At 40.9% G+C, this 20,658-nt stretch overlaps 1 protein-coding gene and 1 pseudogene across 1 annotated transcript; both read right to left on the bottom strand.

Annotated features, from left to right (window-relative positions):
- Window positions 1-2,211: 2,211 nt before the first annotated feature.
- LOC138022629 (WD repeat-containing protein 38-like) lies at window positions 2,212-20,625 on the bottom strand. The gene is made up of 10 exons (XM_068869670.1): window positions 20,311-20,625; window positions 19,442-19,562; window positions 16,359-16,475; window positions 11,737-11,834; window positions 11,369-11,449; window positions 10,587-10,712; window positions 5,581-5,673; window positions 5,008-5,064; window positions 4,809-4,856; window positions 2,212-3,846 (listed from the first exon to the last, which is right to left on the bottom strand). Exons 1-10 carry the CDS (start codon window positions 20,416-20,418, stop codon window positions 3,748-3,750), a joined length of 948 nt encoding a protein of 315 aa, XP_068725771.1. The 5' UTR covers window positions 20,419-20,625; the 3' UTR covers window positions 2,212-3,747.
- On the bottom strand, window positions 13,460-16,072 carry LOC138020455 (uncharacterized; annotated as a pseudogene).
- Window positions 20,626-20,658: the final 33 nt, after the last annotated feature.

The raw sequence follows: 20,658 nt of genomic DNA, 5'->3' as shown, positions 1-20,658 counted from the left end.
GTACACACGCAACTTTTGGGGTATGTGGACTATTGAGATTTCATTGGTTCGGTTTCTTTGCCCTCGGGTCAACAAAGTCACTCATAATTGCTAAAAAGGACTTCTGAATCGAATGTCTTGGAGCAAGCGAAAAACACCGACTTGTAAATCACACCGAGCATTACAAAAACAAGGTGCCACTATTTGGCTAGTAGGTTTTACATCCAATTCTTAGAATGGTTAAAAAAGAAAATCATATTTTATCGTCTTTGATCCATGTTTAAGAAGTTAGAAAACAAATTAGGAAACACATTCAGGTGAGGTCGACCGTTATCTAAGTTATTAGATCTCGGCGGGGAGTACAGGAAAGCTTCGCTTTTTAATGAAAAACATTAATCAAAGCTCGTAATAGTATTTGCAATGATACTTTCCAATAGTAAGTTATTGTTTTCGATAAAACCGCAGGCCATCGTAGTCAATTGAATAGTGATTCCAAATATTTTTCTCGGTTTTCTAACCGTTCTCTACAGGGCGAACCTTTTGTTTTCCGAAGTTTTATTAGTTCAACTTCTTCAAATCATGACAATATCACTTTTTAAATTTTTAAGAGTTCTCGGCCCATAGCAAAAGTGTTCACTACGAACACGTTGCCTGCACGCAGGCCCTCCGTGCGTGGAATGTCGCGCGGTCAACAGGAGGGGAATTGGAGCGAGCGAGGAAATTCGCTTCGATATATCAGTATTCATGCATGGCTACGAGGCTTATTTCACGGCTCAGTTCTGTTTTCTTTGTCTGACAAGTCTCAAGGTAGATTTCTAAACAAAACGATATAGCTCTGTGCTAGAGCATCCGATCTCTTAGGGTGTTCACCATTTCTTCAAAAAATCCGGAAATTTGAGTTGAGGTCAAACGGAAAGACAATTTTCCGGAAAATCGTTTCGGAAATTGGGGACAACCTCCAGAGGTAGTCCACTTTTTCCGTTCGGAACGGAATTCGGCAAACTCCCTTACAATTTGCGAGAATCCAGGCCCTTTCTCGTGATTTTCGCGCCAGATCGAGTAAATACGCAGGAAGGAAAGCTAAATGGTGAGCGCCATTCTCAGCTGATTGGTCAATAATAAACACTTAAGGACGTTCGCGCGAAAATTTTTCAACATTGATTTTTTTCTGAAACTTTTACCACTGCAAGATGATGAGTTAGATATGTCAGAAATGTAAAAAAAATGGGGGGTCACCGACTTCGTTTAGGAGAGAACATGCCCAGAAAAAAACCCAAAATGTGACAAAATCGGGCTTCGTTAGCGAATAAGGCCAGTGTCTGTAAACCCAAATATATTGCAATTAAATCTTTGAAGTGTAATCTTCTCTGCCAAATATTGTTTAAGTGGACTTATTAAGTGAATTTAGTCAACTGGTAAGGTTCCTTAAAGATCAAGTTCGCATTTAGCGACCACAGTTTCACGCGCCTTGCTGCCGCAAGATGGCAGGATTTGATGTCCCGTGAGCAGAAATCTTGAAATTTTTTTAACTTGCCACATTGATTTTTTGTTCATTTTTGGACAACGTGGAGATAATTGTAAATAAAATCCGTTTCTGGAAAGAAAAATTGGGGTCACCGAACGTCCAAGACAGTTAAATCCAGGCAAAGCTATAGCAATGGCCTTTTGCCCTACCATTTCTCATTTTATTACTTAGCGCGCGCGCTCGTGTATGACGTGGCGTGTGCATTTGCGTGCGCAGTAAGGATGCGCAGAAACAATTGACGCGAACGTCCTTAATGACTGGTCCCTAGGGAAACAATTCATTTTGTTTCCCGAGAATCTCATTGTTTCCCCGAGGCGCAGCCGAGGGAAACATTGAGATTCGAGGGAAAAAAAATGAAATGTTTTCCGAGGGACCAGTCATTAAGGGATTTGTTATATAGCACAAAAAGAAAAACGTGCAAAGGCAACAGCAACGGCGGTCGTCGGTTAACAATCGCGGGTAACAGTGCATTGTTACCCTCTGACGTCATAGATTTTGTACTGTTACCAGCTCAGAGACTTTTGGCGGGAAACAGTTTTATTGTTAGATGTCACGTGACCTCGAAGTAACCAATAAGAGCGCGCGCTGCTGGGGGAAAAAAACTCAGCTATATAACAACGATCATTCCCAGAATGGCAAACGGATTTTTTGGCTAAATGGTAAGCACCCTTAATCTGAAGGTCGTAGGTGCGATTCTTACGAAGGAGCACTCTAAACTATAAACTTTATTAAATTCTCCCATAGGGCTTTTCAGAATTTAATTACAGCATATAAAATTAAATTATTCAAAAGCTTTCGGAATAAAAATTATAGTAATGTGAAATATCCCTAATAAGTAAAGACAAGTATATTAATTCCCCTTAAAAAGATTCTTTTAACAACTTTACCAGCATATTGACCGACTAGAAACAAACCTAATTTGCATGCACTTTCAACACGCATTTATATCTAGTTTCGTCCACAAGACCTCGTCAGCTGGTTATTAATCAACTCCAAAAGTGAATGGAAATATGCCCGCATTCCAAGGACTGTTGTTATAGGATAAAGGGATAAAGAACAGATACTCCTAGATTTAAGCTACAGACACGATTTCATGTAACAATTGCTAAGTGTTAACTATGTATCATGTGTTTTGTTTTATTACTTCATTACGTGTTTTCATGCATTGTTACATGAGGTAGCTTAATATGCTAAATATGATGACCAACTGCAACTGACGAGGTCTTGTGAACGAAACTAGTTTTGTAGTCGCGTATATAAATGTGTGTTGAAAGTGAATGCAAATTAGGTTTGTTTCTAGTCAATATGCTGTTAAGTAACACCTTCTTGGCTTCGGCAAATTAAATTTCACTGAAATTTAACAACTTTTGAACCTAGAAAAAGAGCCAATGCACCTAACGCCTTCGTGCAGATTGTTCCACACGTTAACTGCTCTAAACAAAAATCAGCTGACCTGCCTCCTTCCTCGTGGAGCCACCGGAGTTTTTCAGATGTCTCCTTAAATAGTCCAGTTAAGTGCGAGAATCACTTCTATCTTTCGTATAAAACCGCACTTCAAATAAACGTTTCTCTCATTCAACAGACTGTAATATAATGACCTGGTTTACGAAATACAAAACACCGAATTTAGCTTTTTGGTTTGCCTCCGAAGGTTGTTTGTACGTCATGATATAGTCCGCGTCAGAAATGATGACAACATATCTCTTCCTAGGGAAGGACGGTACTCTGGACCATCATAGCGCGTTTCCTTCCCGGATCAAACAATGCGCTAGTAAGTGAATTGGTTGATTAAGTCTATGGCGACGCGCAGTATATTTGAGAACTTAAAACATCGTTTGATTTTAATTAATTTACGCAGAACTGAATTGTAACAAACGGTGGTACCTATAACAGAGATGAAACGTATTTACAATAAGTATGAGATCGTGAAATCAAATTGACTGAATACAGCACAATCCTACCGATCGTTAAGTACATCGGACACGAGCACAGTATATTTTCGCGCGCCCTTAACTCAACTATAACGACCGCGCGGGCCTGGGTCAAATGTCAAACTGGAAGTTAATTCGTTCTTTACAAAGCCCAGACAGTACGAAAAATTAAGCAAATTAAAGTAAGTCATAACTAAAGCAATAAGATTTGTCCAATGATTGCTTGACATATTCTGTTCAGACCTCTTTTTACCTATTATACACTGTTAATCTCTTTGCTTTGCGTTGTGTATTTTAAGGCGTCGTCGTTTCTTAGTAAATAAAAATATTAGTCTGTGCTTCTGCTGGTCCTGAGGCGAATACTGATCCATTAGATGTAAAGCAACAAGTGTGAATCTCGTCCGTATCGCACTGTTAGTGATAAACAAGAAAAAAAAAACTATGAGCGTGCGCATACTAGCTGCAAACGTGAGGGGTTGATCCCGAAGGGGGGGGGGGGGGGGGGGGGGGGAACGCAGACAAAAGACCATCTTGGTTATTTGGTTATTATCTTGTGGTGCTTCCGGCAGAAACTTTCGCGCTCACTTTTCGTCGCTTGCGTCATTGCTTCCTCAGTAATATGTGTTTGCGGCCCGTTTGTGTCTCTACTGCTAACTTTCGTGAAGACTGGAAAGGCTCTCAGGTCACAGTTATTCGTTTGTTGTTTTGTCCAGTTCTTCACAACCGAATCAAAACTAATTTGAGCAGTCATTCTCTTTCAACCAAGCAGTCCTCCATGTTTTACTTAAACAAAGGGTTGACTACACAAGGCAAACAATGTTCAAAAAGATCCTCCAATCCATCTGGCCTCAGTTATTCGAAGGCCGGATAACTTTATCCGGAGGATAAGTCACTATCCGATAGTTTCAATGTGTACAAAAATTCCAGTATTTGCTCACGCGACTGTGAATATGCACACTCTAAGAATATCCGAGTAAAGGCGTGCACGAAAACCTTGGCCAACGTTTAACATGGCGTATATTTTATTTTCTGCATAGCGATTTATCCACTGGTTAAAGTTATCTTTGAAGAACTGTGGGGCCAGAGTGCTAGCTCACTGAATAGGCCCCACAAAAGAAAAGAACGAAGTCTCTGGTGAGAGTCGGTTCGATTTCCACTGATTTTGGTCTTTGATGTTTTAATTTCACTTGTGTAAGTCCATTTGTGGGTTCACAACACAGCTTGCAGTTACTCAAGCTACCTTGGCTTCCAATCTGTGAAGCTTTGTTGGTATGGGAATCGACTTAACGGCTTGACGATGTAAAAAAAAAATCTACCAGTAACAAAAAATACCAGCATAAATCACTGGTCCAGGTAAAAAAAGACGACTCTACCTCGAGTTCCTTGATGCATTTTCCGGTTTCTGTGTGCCACAGACGAACCTGTGTGAAAAGGACATCGCGAAGGATACTTTAAGATACTGACTGCAGTACGCAAAAAAAAAAAATGAAAGGAACAAAAGAGGAATGGTGTTTGACACGATGAGCAAAGGAAAACGGACAAAATAAGACGAACGACGTACAGTAGACGTACCGTTTGATCATCTGACGCAGAAGCAAGCAATTTTCCATCAGCGGAAAATGAACAGGCCTGCCAGGAAAATAAGGAATGAAAGTTAACAGTTCGTTTACAGACAAACGCCGATATATATATATTTTTTTGGGTGGGGGGGGGGGGGTAAAGAAGGCCGAGAAATTGAATCCGATTTCCCCCTGGATAACTTAAGGATGTCACAACGCTTGGAAGGTAGATGCCGTAGGTGAAGTCCCTTAGCAGCGTAACGTTATATTACATAACACTGCGTTTTTATTGAATTTATGAGGCATCCTAGACCTGAGCCCTTGGGCATGAAGCGGTTTCGAGTGACACTTGCAAAGAAAGAGCAAAAACGTGAGAATGTAAACCCATGGACATCCAGTAGTTAGTAGTAGCAAGGAGAGAATCAAATACAGGAAGACTCTTGGCCACCTGTCACGTGACGGGATTTGTCACGTCACTGACTTAATCTCGGATGGCGACATGAGGGTTTGGTCGAAACGTTGATTAGGGAAAGTTTAGTTATTCCTCTTTCGTCGGTAAGAGACGGCAAAGCAATGTCCTGTGTACCTGAACCCAGCCAGTGTGTCCTTCCAGCACATGCAGCAACTCCCCTGATTGGCTGTCCCAGATGCGAACAGTGGCATCCCACGATGCCGATGCCTAAAATCATAAAAACCATCATTGCTACCGTGAACTGAGATTTACAAGTTTACTGAATCACTTAAACGTTGTTCTTGCGTTCGAAGTCTTTCTTTTCCTTGAAAAGGCCACCCTGTACCAAAATATTCTGACAGATTGTTCCTCTCGTTCACATCTTTTTGCTCACCACGTTGTACGACAACTACGAAATGATGTCGCCTGAAATTCCTGGGTGTTTCTTAAAATCAAATTGTAATTTACAGGAAGTGAAATCAAATCCTGCTTACTGGAGTTTCCTTAAAAACAAATTTTCGCAGCATCGCAATTTTTGCGGAAGGCGATAACGCCAAAACGTCAGAAAATTTTAAGTTGAATTGTTCTCGTTCGGCAGGGTTTTTTGAATAGGATGTTTTCCATTCATCTTGAGGTGGCTGGAACCAGTTTCAACACTTTCAAGAGACTGTCCTATTAAAAGGATTGACGCTACAGCTCTTTTTTTTTCACATAACGGCAATGTCATAGGCGGATCCAGGGCAGGGGTTGAGGGCGTTGCACCCCCCCCCCCCCCCTTCCTTCCCCTTTGAGCAGCATCTCTTCTTATTATTATTGTTATTCGATTCGCTTCTCTCCAGTTGTCGGGTGTTCTACTGGGTAATGTTTATTGTGTCTCAGCAACTCCCCGCAACAGGTGAGCAGTTCCAAGGATGGGCGATACTTGTACACTTCCAAGTAGACAGGTTCATCTAGCTTGCCAAACCAGGTCTTTGCACCTTTTGATATGCTTCCAAGAGCACCAATCACGATAGGTATTATTGTGACTTTCGAGGCTCCATGAATCCTTCTGATTTCAAATGCTAGTTCCTGGTACTTTTCAACCTTCTCCTCTTCAGTTCTGATGATGTTCTGGTCCGCTGGCACAGCTATGTCAATACGTGTCCAGTTCTGTGTGTCTTTATGCACTAGCGTAATATCTGGCCGATTATGTTTCAGCACTTTGTCTGTGTAGATAGTCATGTCCCAGGTAATCCTCACTTCTCCATTTTCTGCGGTTGGCAAGGGTTGATGGTCATACCACTTGTCATTACACTCTATCCCATACTTCCTGCACATCTCCCAGTGTACCCGCAGGGCCACCTTGTCGTGGCGCTTTCTATACTCTCTCTGGGCAAGCTTCTTGCATCCACTGACAATGTGTCGTACTGTTTCAGTGGCATCTCCACACAATCTACACAGTGGTGTCTCTGAGGTCTTATCTATGCTGTACTTGATCGAGTTTGTTCTTAAAGCTTATTCCCGAGCAGCAAGAATCAAACCTTCTGTTTCCTTTTTTAAGAATCCATTCCTGTGCCATCTCCAAGACTCCCGATCAGTCCTCTTCCACCTTCCTTTCTCGGTAGGTACAGCCTCGCAACATTACTCCTGGTGTGCAGACAGCCATTCATTGCCAAGATCTTCCTAGTTCTTCTATCCATGTTGGCTACCTCGTCCATTGTCCAGTCCACAATCCCCGCACTGTAGTGTACTACACCTACAGCCCAGGTATTGATGCCATCGATCAAATTTCCTCCGTTGAGTTTTGATCTACACAACTTCTTGACTCTTCTGATATACTCCGATGTTATTTTGCCTTTCATCTTGGTATTGAGAGTCTGGTACAACTGTAAGATGCCAAGGTACTTGTAGCCTTCCTTCTCTATTTCCCCGAGATGCTGGTCGTCGGGTTTTTTCTATTCCGCTACTGCCAACTTGTCTTCCCCTTCTCATTTCCAGGACTGCACACTTGTTTAGCCCAAACGACATCTTAATGTCTTGCGAGAAGATCCTTACTACTTGAACAAGTGAGTCTAGTTAATCTTTGCTAGTTCCGTACAGCTTCAGATCATCCATGAATAGCAGGTGGTTAATTTGCTTGATGTCCTTTGCCAGTTTGTATCCAGCTCTCATTTTTCGTACTACTAGGGTCAAGGGTAACATGATCACTACAAACAGTAGTGGTGACAAGGAGTCACCTTGAAAAATTCCTCTCCTAATGTCCACCTGCCCGAGAGCCATTTTTCCGGATGTCAATACTGTCTTCCAGGTCACCATGCTGTCGCTGATTATAGAGATCATATTCTTGGCAGCCCCAACCATCTCCAGGCATTTGAGGATCCATGAATGCGGCACCATATCATATGCCTTCTTGTAGTCTATCCACGCCATTGACAAGTTTGTCAACCTTCTCCGGCAGTTCTTCAGGATTGCCTTGTCTACAAGCAATTGATCTTTAGTTCCTCGGGATCCCTTCCTGCACCCCTTCTGTCCATCTGTTAGCAGTCCATTCCTTTCCAAGTGGTGGTATAACGTCTCTCCCATAACTCCTGTCAAGAGCTTCCACATCATGGGTAGGCAGGCAATAGGGCGGTAGTTGCTGGCCCGGGCACCCTTCGCTGTATCCTTTTGTATCAAAACTGTTCTTCCCTGAACATCCACTCTGGTACATTCCCTTGACATATGCAGTCTTGCAAGCAGTATTGCAATCTAGAGTGCAATCCTGTCAGTTTCTTAAACCAGAACCCCTGAATAAGATCAGGGCCTGCTGCCTTCCAGTTTGCCATCTTGCTCACTCCATTTCTAATATCCTCCACAGTGATGCTGATATCTTCTTGCACCTCTGTTGTACTGAACTCCACCTCTACATCCTCTAGCCAAGATGCTCCCTCATTGTGACCGACTTCCTCCGACCAGATCTTGCTCCAGAAGGAAGTTGCTTCTGTGGGATTAGGTAACACCGTTTCTCCTCGTTCCTTTCCATCTAGTGTTTTGTAGAACAGCTTCTGCTTGGTTCTAAACAGGTGGTTCTGTTTGAACTGTAGACATCTCTCGTCGTATCTTTTGATCTTAACTCCACCTGCCTTGATCTTCTGTTTCAACATGCCTAACACATAAAAAGTGTCCCTTTCCTCAAGATGTTCAACCTTTCCCTCTCTCTTTGTTTCAGTCTCATTTTTCCTCTTCGGACTTCCTCAATCTTGCTCAGATCTTTTCGCCAGGTTTCGATATTCCCCTTAATCCTTCTCTTCCAGAATGGCTCTTCAGTTCTTCTCCCTTTCCTCCCTTTTATCATTCCCATTCTTTCTGTAGTAACATATGCAGCTACATACATTAAAGAATTCAGTTCAGTGATGTTGTGCGTCTGAATCCTTTTGACGGCTTAATTGATTTTCCTACTTCTAATTTCAGCTTCGTTCTTTCGCATGACTTGTCGCAAAGGGCTTCCAGATCTGGGCTGATCTCTTCTTGTAATTCTTGAGCAGTGAAAGCTCTGGGTTCCTCTTCACGTTGGTGTTCTTCTTGGGTATCAGATGTTGTTGCATGGTCTGGTGTATCTGTGGTAAGAAGCTCCATAGTTTCAGTCTCCTGATGTTCATAGTCTCGTTAATCTGTGGCATGGAGCTCTGTAGTTTCAATCTCCTGATGTTCATGTCTTACTCGTATGGCTATTTCCTCTTGCTCCGCAGTCTCTAGCCACTTCTTGTTCTTAATCTGGCGTACTTGATCAGCCAACATCTGCGCGGTGACTTCTGTTAGTTCGTTGTTGATGTTACGGGCTTTCCACAGGTCTAGCAATCTTTTTCTGTACCCTCGCCTCTCTGGTTCACTCCTGATGTAACATTCAAACAACCGCTTGTTATCCTCCTTTGACCAGCCTAATCTCTTCTGTTGTTTTTCAGCAGTAGCAGGATGACAACTGGGCCTGCGCTGTTGATCCACAGGACACCTGCCGGACGCAACGCCTTCTCTACAAGCGCCTGTCCCGTTGACGTCCTTAGTGTGAAATTCAATATTTGAGGCATTCTCTCATCAAATGAGGTTGTTGTAACCCTAACACGGGTGGCTTTTTGGGTTGTTGGCACTTGCCAAAGGTGCCACCCAAGACTCTGGTGGGCGAGAGCGTCCATATTCCCGTGGTAGGCTAAGGCACCAAGCTGTTCTACCCCAGTGCCCATTTATTGTTATTGTTGTTGTTGTTGTTATTATTATTATTATTATTAATATTATTATTATCTTTGATTCTTCATAAAATATAATACAATTGTTTTTTACGTAGTTGTTCCACTACCACCAATTGACGGCTTGCCAAGTTATTAAAGGATAATTTACATTTCCCGACTACTGTACAGGAAAATAGGAAACTTATGCAATGACAACGGCGACGGCAACATTCTTTCTTTCAGGCTACATTTTTTGATTGTCGAGGTACCGTATTATTTTGCTTTTCTGGCTGAGACACAAGGTAAAGTCCAGATTCTATTTCATGCCTTCACAATGCTGGAAATGGCGTTTTAGAGGGAAAGATCGTAAAGAAATTTCGGGGGAGAAGGGGTGGGGATGACCCCGCACCCCCTTAAGAGTTCACTCAAGCGGTAACCGCCTAACAAAACGATGGCGTTGAAAATTACTAAAGTGTACAAATCCCCCACCCACATTCACAATTCCTGGATCTTCCCCGGAATGTTGTGGTACCATATGAAACGCCAACTTTTTACTTAAAAAGATGCATTCATTATAATTGTGGCAACAGGAAAGCCCTGTATATTTCAAAAACGAACTCGGTGACCCCCATTTTTTTATTGCTGGACAATGATCAGTAAGCCAAGACTAGACTCCTTATGAAATTTAAAAAAGTTATCTAGAGAAGATTCAGAGCCACATTACCCTCTTACTTCACACCATTAAGCATATTTTGTTAAACAACAACTGCTGTTTCATGAAACCATAACATAGCTGCATCGTAAAACTCTTCTAATAGAACAGTTTCTTGAAAGTTTTGAAACTGGTATGAGCTTCCTTAAATTCTAAGGGTGACTGGAGTTTTTTTATTTTCTGGAACAAAACTACAGAACCACAAGTTGTCCCGCAAAATACATATGCAACGGGCCAACAGCACTGACCAGTAATGCGGTGGATGAGAATGTCACAGCGTGAATGTTACTCTTGTGTCCTTTCAAGTGTTTGACAGCCATTTCTCCTTTTTCTAGAGGCCACAGACGAACTGAGCAATCCCAAGATCCTGTTGCCTGGTAATGGTAGAGAATACATGTAAATCAATGATAGCAAGTGGTGATAACATAAACCTACAGAAATAGATGATGAAAAGCAATATTATTGTTAAAAAATGAAGGACAAGTGACCAACAAGGATAATAGCAAATACAACAAGGATCCACATGTTGTAGGAAACTTAAAGTGGCTATCACCTCAACACAGTTTTCACTTTATTTATTCTCCGAAATCGTCCCAAATACATTGTGTTGTTTTTAGAACCTTTGGATTGGAAGACTGAACCTTTGGATTGAAAGACTGAAAAACTGGATATACTTTTATCCACGACCGAGCAATGAAAGGGAATGGGTTTATGATAGGCACTTGAAAGCTCCATAAGTGGCTTTCCTTGTGAGAAGTCACCCATTGTGGCCGGGATGACCGCAAATGAGCAAGTCTTGAGTTGATATAAAGTATGTAAGGTCAGGGAAAAAGGTTAATGCGGCACTAAGGATAGCTTACAGTGCAAAATTCTGTTTACTGACTATAAAAGTCCACCTGAATCATCCTATGATGAGTTTTGCCTATTTTAGGACAAAATTATCTGTCCATGCCAGACAGAAATTTGAGTACCCCTTGAGGACTTCCTGACTTATTTCATGAAGACATGTCCATGATGTCTACATACTCACCACAGTTGAACCATCAACAGAGAAAGCACAGGACTGCACAACGTTTTTATGACCTTCCAAAACATGTGTGGCAGTACCTGTCTGGATATTAACAGAGGGAAAAGCAAGAACACAAAGTTTTAGGGATGTCCACAATATTATCAATTCGTTGTTTTATAATATTATCAAAACAATGTTCTTAGTATTCTTCAGCAGTTGAGGACACAAAGAACTGCAAAAGCTTTGAACATCATCCGTGAACAGTGAAAAAATAAGCTGACATTTAGAATTAGATTTAATTACTAGGTAATGGCAATTTTAGTACTACCTTGCACAGTGCTGGATTGATGCTAAATGGAGATTGCTTTGGTAAAGTTTTAAAGGAATACCTTTAAACTCCAAACAATTGCAGAGGTATCCCAAGATCCAGAACACAAGCATTGAGAATCTGGCGAAAAGCAACATGTCTCCACACTGTGAGTGTGTCCTAAAATAGTGAAAATTTATAATGGCCTGGGTTAAAGTGCTTTTATCAATCACATATTCCATAACAAGTGGGAAAATGGCCCTAGACGTAAGTGATGTTTGCGCTGGTGTTCGCCTTTTTCCGCAAAATTGCAGCCAATTTTTTTAAAACTGATTCCTAAAACTTATTAAGTGTAGTATGCCATGCTGAATGCCTGAGGAATTCTCTATTTTCGAATTCCCCATAATACAATTTGTTTGCCCCCCAAATTTAGCATAAACTATTGTTTTCAAATGCTCTTGGGGACACTGCATATTCCCAAGAGCATTTGAAAACGATGGTTTATGCAAAATTTGGGGGGCAAACAAAGTGTAGTATGGGGAATTCGAAAATAGAGAATGGGATTTTAAGAAGTCCATTAATTGATTTTCTCAGTATCTTTATCCTCTTGCCTACAGCCTCTCGCGCCCAGGCCATAGGCCACATGAGCTTTAATCTGCAGCTGTTTTTTCCCTTTGGTACGCAAAGCTCACTTCCGTCGTATTTGCGCAGGCACAAACGTTTTGTTCCGGAGGCTCTGGTGACGAGAATGCTGTTGTAAGTGTACTGACAAGCGTTCTGAAAATTATCTCCGGCTCCACTCCACTTTACATGCAGCAATAATTATTTGTTACAACTTAATAGTTGAGCAATTTTTGAGCACAAATGACGTAAATGCATTGACAAAGTTGGGCTGGTCTTTCATATGGGGAAGAATATCTGTTTACAAGCATTGCTTTTGTTATTCAAATGTGCCAACCACAGGAACAAAAGACCCTTTGTTTCAACAACCAATGAGGCTCTGGTTGGCACATTAATGACTAGGTGGTGTCAGTGATATTTTCCCTATACCGGATCTGAAATAATTAATGTCCACAAAACAAAACAACAAAGCGAAATTACCAAGGCCCAATCAGAATAACAATGGTTCTTTTGTCCTTCCCCATTTTTGTCGGGTATATGAAAGTCTACCCCAAACTTGGCAGAAAACTTTGCCAAGAACAATTTAGGTACTGGTAATTGTGAGCAGGAATTTGACGATGAAGTGCAAAGAAGAACAACAAGAAAGCCGTCATGTTTGATCATCGAACGCAAAGATACAAGTAACTGCTTATACTTTGTGACCATTATTCTCATAATTGCTAATATTTTGTACACTCTACTTCGTGGATCATCAGCTCTTTCAGTTGTTTTTAATTGTGTCTTTTCTTTCAATTCTTGAAAAAAAATGTACCTGGTTTTAATTCTGGTTTGTGTGCGAAAACCAGAATGACAGTAATCAAAAAAATATTGTAGTTTCTTAAGACAAATCAAGACTGTCAACATAATTGAGGTGCCATTTCAATTTGGGCCTTATAATATGACCAAATTTGTTTCCCACTGAAGGAAAAAAAGATACCGACACTTCCCCTAAGGAACCTGGCACGAGCAAAGATGAGTAGCACAATCACCCCTCCTATTTGTGTAACAAAGGGTAAAAAAAAATCATCAGGAAATTTGTCTTTATTGTTTTATTCAATGCATTTTAGTCTTAGATGGCAATATCATTTCATCTTTTTAATTAATTGCAATTTGAGAAGCGATAAAATTCAATTTTTAATTACCCATGATACCTTGTGGGCGTGGCCAGATACAGAAATTTACAGGTTTTAACAAAATCCTTGATTTTTCTTTTGCCATGATGAACAAATATATACAAGATTTACATTTACATTTTCATGTTGCTGCATAGACAGCTTGTAGATTGGCTTATTTCGATTTTTTTTTCTTCACAGAAAGATCTGTACATATAGCACGTACTGTCCCAGCATAAAGTACAAGAGTGCAGGTCCTATCTTGAAGATTTTCCCTTAAAAAGAAGTGACCTTTGAGAACAGCACTGCCATTAGGGTATTGACAGGAATAGTCATCAGTCATTGGCTCCTCTAGCTCTTCCACGCCATTGGAAGCGACTTTTAGGAGGTAGAAATCATAGGCAGGATCCTCAAAAGCTGCTATGGCCACAGTGCTACCTTTGGCTGCAAGATCAGCCATATGTGACGTGGTATCATTATCCAGAGCTGATGTGGCTGTGGACTGCCTGGTGGTGGCTGGGGAAGTTTCCCCTTTTGATTTCTACTTCCTTCCAGTCATCAACCCACTCCTTGTTCTTGCATCGATCCTCATCATCTAGTATACAATCAGTGCAGTAACAAGAGCGATGTCTGGTTAAGACCTTCTCTTGTTGTGGTAAACTCTTAACACAGTGCCATTTTGTGATTCCTGAGACTGACTTGAATTGCCTTCCAGGTCTGTTTCTATCTGCAGCCCCTTCTCCCTGACTAGAGACAAAAAAAAAGACCCGTCGTTTGAGTTCCACTGCTTTTGTTCGTGAGTCAAAGCTGGATGCCACTAGAAGGGTGAAATTCTCCACAAGATACTTGTACATACTCTCTGCATTTGTGATTCTGGCCTTTCGTTGTGAAACAGCCTGGCTCACCCTCTGTGAGATCCAGCTGCATCTTGTTATCCCTTGGCATGCGAGGTTTCAAAGTAGGAGCGCTGTGTGTGGTAGCCAAAATCCATAAGAGAACATGATAAATCGCCTACACAGTTTCTTGACTTGTACTGTGCAGCACAGCCATCAGTGAACTCATGAAGCTTCTCCACCTGATAGCCTAGATCCTTCTGAAGGTAGCCATGAATCAGCTCCTGTACTTTGTGAACACTGTCATGGTCTTGTATGGGATCATCTGAGATGACAAATACGTGTTCCTTGATTGTATTGGGCTCCTCCTCACTGCTGCAGACACCATCCACAGCCTCTACAGCATGGCAGTACAAAATAGAAACACGAAGAGAGACTTTCTTGATGTCAGAGTACTCACTTTGTGTCTCCTCTTGCTTTCGGCAGGTGTAACCCTCAGAGTAATCACAGATGCATACCACGTGTCCCTTTGGCAAATTATTTACCAGACTACCTAGCTGATCCCTTTGTCACCTTTCCATGAAGATATGACTTGGATATCCAGCAAGAAGATAAGTAAAATACTCGAACAGATGTGACAGTAGTGTCTCCTTCTGCACAAGTGTTATCTTCTTCTCTGTGCCGTCTGCTAGATACTTCCCCGTAGGGACATACTCGTAGCGTGACCACTTAACTAGGCTATTATCACTGGACTCCTCGGGTAAAATAGGGAATTTGTCAACACCACAATTTTCACATATCCTTTCAATACATTTCAGATTGTGGTAGTCTCTTCCTTCTTCGTTTGCCTATAGAGTCATCTCAACTGCCTCGTTCAGTGTTTTGGGAATTGGTGGCGACTGGTTGTTATCTGCTACCAAAAACTTCCTACACTTCATGCAGTCCGTGAAAACGATTTTTGTTTCGACATGCCTACGACACAAGCATGACTTCCGATCTCGCTCTCTGGCCTGCTTCACATAAAAGGGCTTGAGATTTTCGAACTTTCTCGGTTTGATTTCTATCTCTGGATGCAAGTTGCAAAATTCTAAATATGCCTCAGTCTGTGTCTTCTAAAGCACATGGCGGGCGTGGTGCAGGTATTCCTTTTTGCCAACTCGCTTTTTCAGCGTGTCTTTTTTGTCGCCTGTTGGACGGCTAGCAACAATATTCCAGTAGTCATAGACAACTTCGGCGTCTTCTTCGCTCAACGCATCGTGCCGAATCTTTCTTTTTGTGTGGATCCAGCTTCAGATTTCGCGCTTTAGTACTAATGAGCACAATCATGACAGAACAATCAACAACAACTGTTAAGAATCCCAACTTTCCAGAGGTAAGCAAGTTGGCTATTTACAAGTGCTGCTGAGAATTTGAACCAGGGACTACCAGGATCAAATTCAACCAGTGGAACGTGTCTTGAACCTGGGATCCCTGGATCTCAAGGAAAGCGCCCTAACCACTGGGCCGCAATGCCTCGAATGGGATTGAAAAATTAGACGGGGGAGGAGGATGGGAGGGAGAAAGTTTTCTTCCCTGTTCATACCTAGCCCATCGTCCACCAGTCCCAATTTTTTCCTTGCTGCACTTCCAATACGACAGCCTTTCAATGAAAGTTGGTCAAAAAACCACTTTCACACTTCAGTGAGCGTTAATCCAAAAAAATGCCTGCTATGCTGGCTAATAATGCCAGAGGATTTTTCAAAAGTACTGTGACAATGTGTACTGATACTCAAACGTTGCTGAATATGGCACAAGTTGTGTTTAGTTCTTTCATCCTTGTAGATGGCTATCTTGTCCCATCTTGAGCAGATATTATGATTGCACAACACAAAGTTAACAAAATTATTAAAAACAACCCACTGACACCTCAAACGCCCTAGGACGCCCCCAGTTGACAAGTAAGATTGTCTTGCTCAATGGGTTAATAACATTAACACATGTACATTGGCAACCTCTGGCAATGAAGACCCAGCTAGTATTTTGTGATGCTGCACTTGCAGTGGCACTATGTAACTTATAACATCAGATCATTGATTATAAATCTGGAACCCCAACCATACCTTCGAGACTGAACATCTGCTTTCCAGTAGTGGTGCTCATGACTCTGACAGTGTGGTCATAAGAAGCTGAGGCAAATAGTGTCCCATCTGATGAAAAGCATACAGACTTCACAGCACCTGTACAAAAAGTCGTACAAATTCGTTGTGATATACTGTAATTTTTGTACTAGCCCAAAATGAGTCAAATGAGTCAAAACAGTAAGTAAGGAAGGTGACAAAATTTATGGTGAACAGACTCCTGGGCATTCCTTTCATACATTTGGTGCAGTCATCAACATTTGCAAAACCCCTGGGATATTTTACCTAGGTTTCAGGTTAGAAGCAAATTATAAGGGAGCCTTCATTTATTAGCACATGAAAGGGGGGGGGGGGGGGTATCTTATTTTAGAAAAGTATTAAGCGGGGCTGTCACGTATTGAGAAGCCTTTCGAGGACTTTATGTTGGTTTTCCCACTTCACTCTGCTGACTTTAAAGCTGAATGAAGCAAAGGTACAAGTCTTATTTTGACATAGCAGTCTCTCTTTTGCTCTAAATCGTTGAAATGAACGAACACTTAATACAAATACTGTGTGAGTTTGTTGGAGTGAAAAGAGAGCCTGCAATGGTTTCATATTGCATTTTGGAACCCCAGTGACAGATTGACAGCTCTCATCATCCTGCCTGCCATGCCCATTTGGAAAATGTTCTCCCGGGAATCAATGCGCGTTTTTTGCCGACAATTTATATGTAATGTTCGTTCGCCAACAAAACTTGAATACCGTGTAGCACTTTTATTTTGTGGGGTTTAATTTTTGCGGTTTAATCCGCAAAATAAATTAAAATTCTGCAAAAATATCATGCTACACGGTAAGGTGATGCGAGATGATTCCACGCCAAACAAAACCAGTAACAAATAAAAAGCTGGCCATGTCGGATTTTTTCCGTTTACGTACTGAGAGTTCCTCCAAAGTAATTTATGGCAATTTTCCATCCAAAGGCAGCGCCGGTGAGCCTTCAGAAGCCCAACAACCGAAGACATCGTATGTGAGTATGTCGGAAGGGAGAAGAAAGGCTTTGCCGTAACTTTATTTTGGAGAAACTTGGATTTCCTACATTTCAAAGTTACTCGCTTTGTCCTTGTGCAAAAGAGCAACAGATGATCCCAGGACAAAGAAAGCAATGTCCCCGAAGGAAGATTCAAGCAAATGTAATTCGCCACACGCGTCACAGTTAACTCGAAATCAAAAATCTTCAAGACTATCGCATGATGATGATGGAAGCAACAAATGCATGCTTGATATTTAATCCTTAATTTCTGGTGGACAAACATGGGCAAAGCCAACTGTTGCTTGATTATTTTGGCAATCTTTGAATCAGAAGAATCATTTAAAAATAATAATTTCAAAAGCGTGTTAGGTGAAATCGTAGAATTGGAGAATGAAAATCTAAAGCAAATCGAACACTTCAGTCGTAAAATAGGTAGAATCGGATGCGTTACTCGTAAAATAGGTAAAAATCTTAGTGATATAAAATCGGAAAATAGTACTTGTAAATCAGTTTATACTATTTTTATGATTTAGAGATAATCGCATTCGCATTGCTGGAGCATCCTTGCGGTACGACATAATAATCATCACGGTTAGCACAACAGCGTCAATAATAGTTTTCACAAACTTTGGTTAATAACTGAGGAGGACAGATTGGCCAAAACATCTTGCTTTTCAAGAAGAGCGAATGTGGCTCCTGTTCTTGTTTTAAATGCTCATCGTAAACGGCCTCCAAATTACCGCAAATTTAAATAGAGTTGATTGCAGGGTTCGTGCTCCATTTTGCCTATAAAATTCCAGGAGTATTCAAGGAGTTTTCAAGAACCAGGAATTGAGTTTTCCAGGAGTCTTTATGAGAAGATTGCTATGCCATACATAGTGTTTCAGTGTTTTCTTTGCTGAAAAATCCTACCTTGATATTCCTTACCACATCCTGCAAGTTAAGTGCACGCACAGGCATTTTAATTTTTGGTTTTAATTTTTCCCTGATAGTCAATTTTGGGCTCAAATTTTGAAATGTCCCTTTAACTTAGCATGATGCAATTCCAACAATTTTCACCCAAGAAAAAATTCAAGGAGTTTTCAAGCAGTTTTCTACAAAATCCTTTTCTTCAAGGGCTTTGAAAAGCCCTTGAAGTCCAACATTAAATTCCAGGGCTTTTGAACGACTTCAAGGAGTAGCATGAACTCTGAGATTGACATTTATCAAAGTTGACGTCAATGCCTCTCCTGGGTTCGACCAGTGAGAACACTCCGCCACCAGAGCACCGGGGTAACAAAATGCAATATGAAACCATTGCAGTCTCTCTTTTCGCTCTAACCAACGCCTGTGGTATTTGCGACCCACAGTTTCAGCCATTAAAAGTTCAACTTTTGCATTCGTCTCAACGATTCAAGAGCAAAAGAGAGACTGCTCGCAGTCTAATTTTGACACTAATTTAGCATAACACACATGATTCTACCCGATACTAGTGATTGCGTGTGCAACTGAGCATTGCATTATAAATACACACCATGTTAGCTGGGTTTACAAGTGACAGATACAATGTGTATTGTGCTTTTTGTGATGGTATGCAAGCTGAATTGTTATTTTTTGTTTTTTATTATTATTTTATTTATTTATTTTTATTTTTATTTTTTATAATTAAAAAAATAAAAAAATGCAAGCTGAATTGTTGTTTCTCAGGATAAAGGTGACTCAGTCGAAAATGTTGAATACAAACATTCTAATACAATGCATTGGATGAAGTGGCTGAGCTGCCTTGCTTTCACATATAAGTTGGGTGCCTGTCATATGTATGAAGGAGAGAGAGTGGGGGTTGTATGCATCCTTATTGATCATGTATGCAGACATCTCTGTAAAGTACACACCAAGCACTTACTTGGAGGATGTAAAGTGCAGGTTGCAGGTCATTGTTTTACTATAACTGAAACAACCCAAACCTTAGCAATTGCAATTGTTAGCAATTGTAAAGTTTTGGGTTGTTTCAGCTATGGTGAAACAGTGACCTGCAACTCTAAACTGCAACCTGCAGTTTATACCCTCCAGCACTTACCCTTGTGATAATCTAAACTAAACAATACTTTTCCAGTCTTGGTATCCCACAATTTGACCAACATATCATCACCACCTGTGACAATTTTGGACCAATCAGAAGAAAAGGCACAAGTATTAACCTATACAAAAAAAGATTTAGAAGAGTTAAGATTCCAGATGATTAGTAGCCAACAATTTTCTATGACCCTTTGACGCCTGAAGTGGCCAAAACCGGCCAGACCTACTATTTTACTCTGTCTCACCCCAGAGTATTTACTCTGTCTAATGCCAGAGCATTTTACTTTTCATCGGGGAACCCCCTCAGAAGTCATAAGTTCCGAAACAAAGCCACCAACACCAATGCCTACAAGTACTCCTTTTTCCCTTGCACAATTCCTTTATGGAACAGTCTGCCTACTGCAGTCGTCACTGCTACCAGTCCTGAAGCCTTCCAAGTATATGCCTTGCCTATCATTAGAACCTTTTGCCAACCTAACTAACTTTTTTTTTACATTATATTTATTTTTGCATTATAATGTGTGTACATTAATTTCAAAATTGGACCTAGTTGTAAGTTTCTAAGTATACTGTACGACATCCTGTTAAATGTAATTTTAATTGACATTCGTTTAGCACCCTGTATGATTGCAAGACAGCGAGGATTAAAATATAAATAAGTAAGTAAGTAAGTAAGTAAGTAAGTAAGTAAGTAAGTAAGTAAGTAAGTAAGTAAGTAAGTAAGTAAGTAAGTAAGCAAGCAAGCACTCACTAAACAAATCTCGTGAGTCTCGTTAAAAAGTTAAATGTTACTAATAGCTAAGAATAAAAGATGTACAAAAAAATTGGAGATCAGCGATCGGTTTTTGAAATGGACTCCGCAATACGCACCTCATCGGTATGACCTATGAGAGATCGGAAATTTATCCTTGTTAGCTCTCTAAGCGACACTAATCCACGTCCGTCTTCACCATCGCTTAGGCTTTCTAAATCAGCCATGGCGACTAATTCGTTAAATTCCTCTCTCAGCTGTCGATTCTATGATCTTTTACATCGATAACAAGTCTTTACTTGCTCATCTTTGAAGAACGGGTACCATCGAAATATGAGTGACATCGCTACATAACACAGTCTAAATTTCGACGGTGTTAAGTGAAATCACCTAAAAGAAAACCACCTGGCGAACGTAGTCAAGACAAAAACGGTCAGGCGACACATAGACTTCACACCGTTGGGACT

This window comes from Montipora capricornis, chromosome 2 (assembly GCF_036669925.1).
Source record: "Montipora capricornis isolate CH-2021 chromosome 2, ASM3666992v2, whole genome shotgun sequence".
In the NCBI taxonomy this organism is placed as follows: Eukaryota; Metazoa; Cnidaria; class Anthozoa; order Scleractinia; family Acroporidae; genus Montipora; species Montipora capricornis.
Note: the sequence above shows the minus strand (reverse complement) of the source record. Positions and strands in the feature narration are given on the sequence as shown.

What these genes read in the sequence shown, in the direction of transcription:
- LOC138022629 (XM_068869670.1), bottom strand. Translation starts at nt 20,418, where the DNA reads ATGGCTGATTTAGAAAGCCTAAGCGATGGTGAAGACGGACGTGGATTA. An exon ending in TCATAGGTCATACCGATGAG is followed by an intron (nt 19,563 to 20,310) that starts GTGCGTATTGCG and finishes TTTTTTGTATAG; the next exon opens with GTTAATACTTGTGCCTTTTC. An exon ending in TCTCATCCACCGCATTACTG is followed by an intron (nt 5,674 to 10,586) that starts GTCAGTGCTGTT and finishes TTATGATTTTAG; the next exon opens with GCATCGGCATCGTGGGATGC.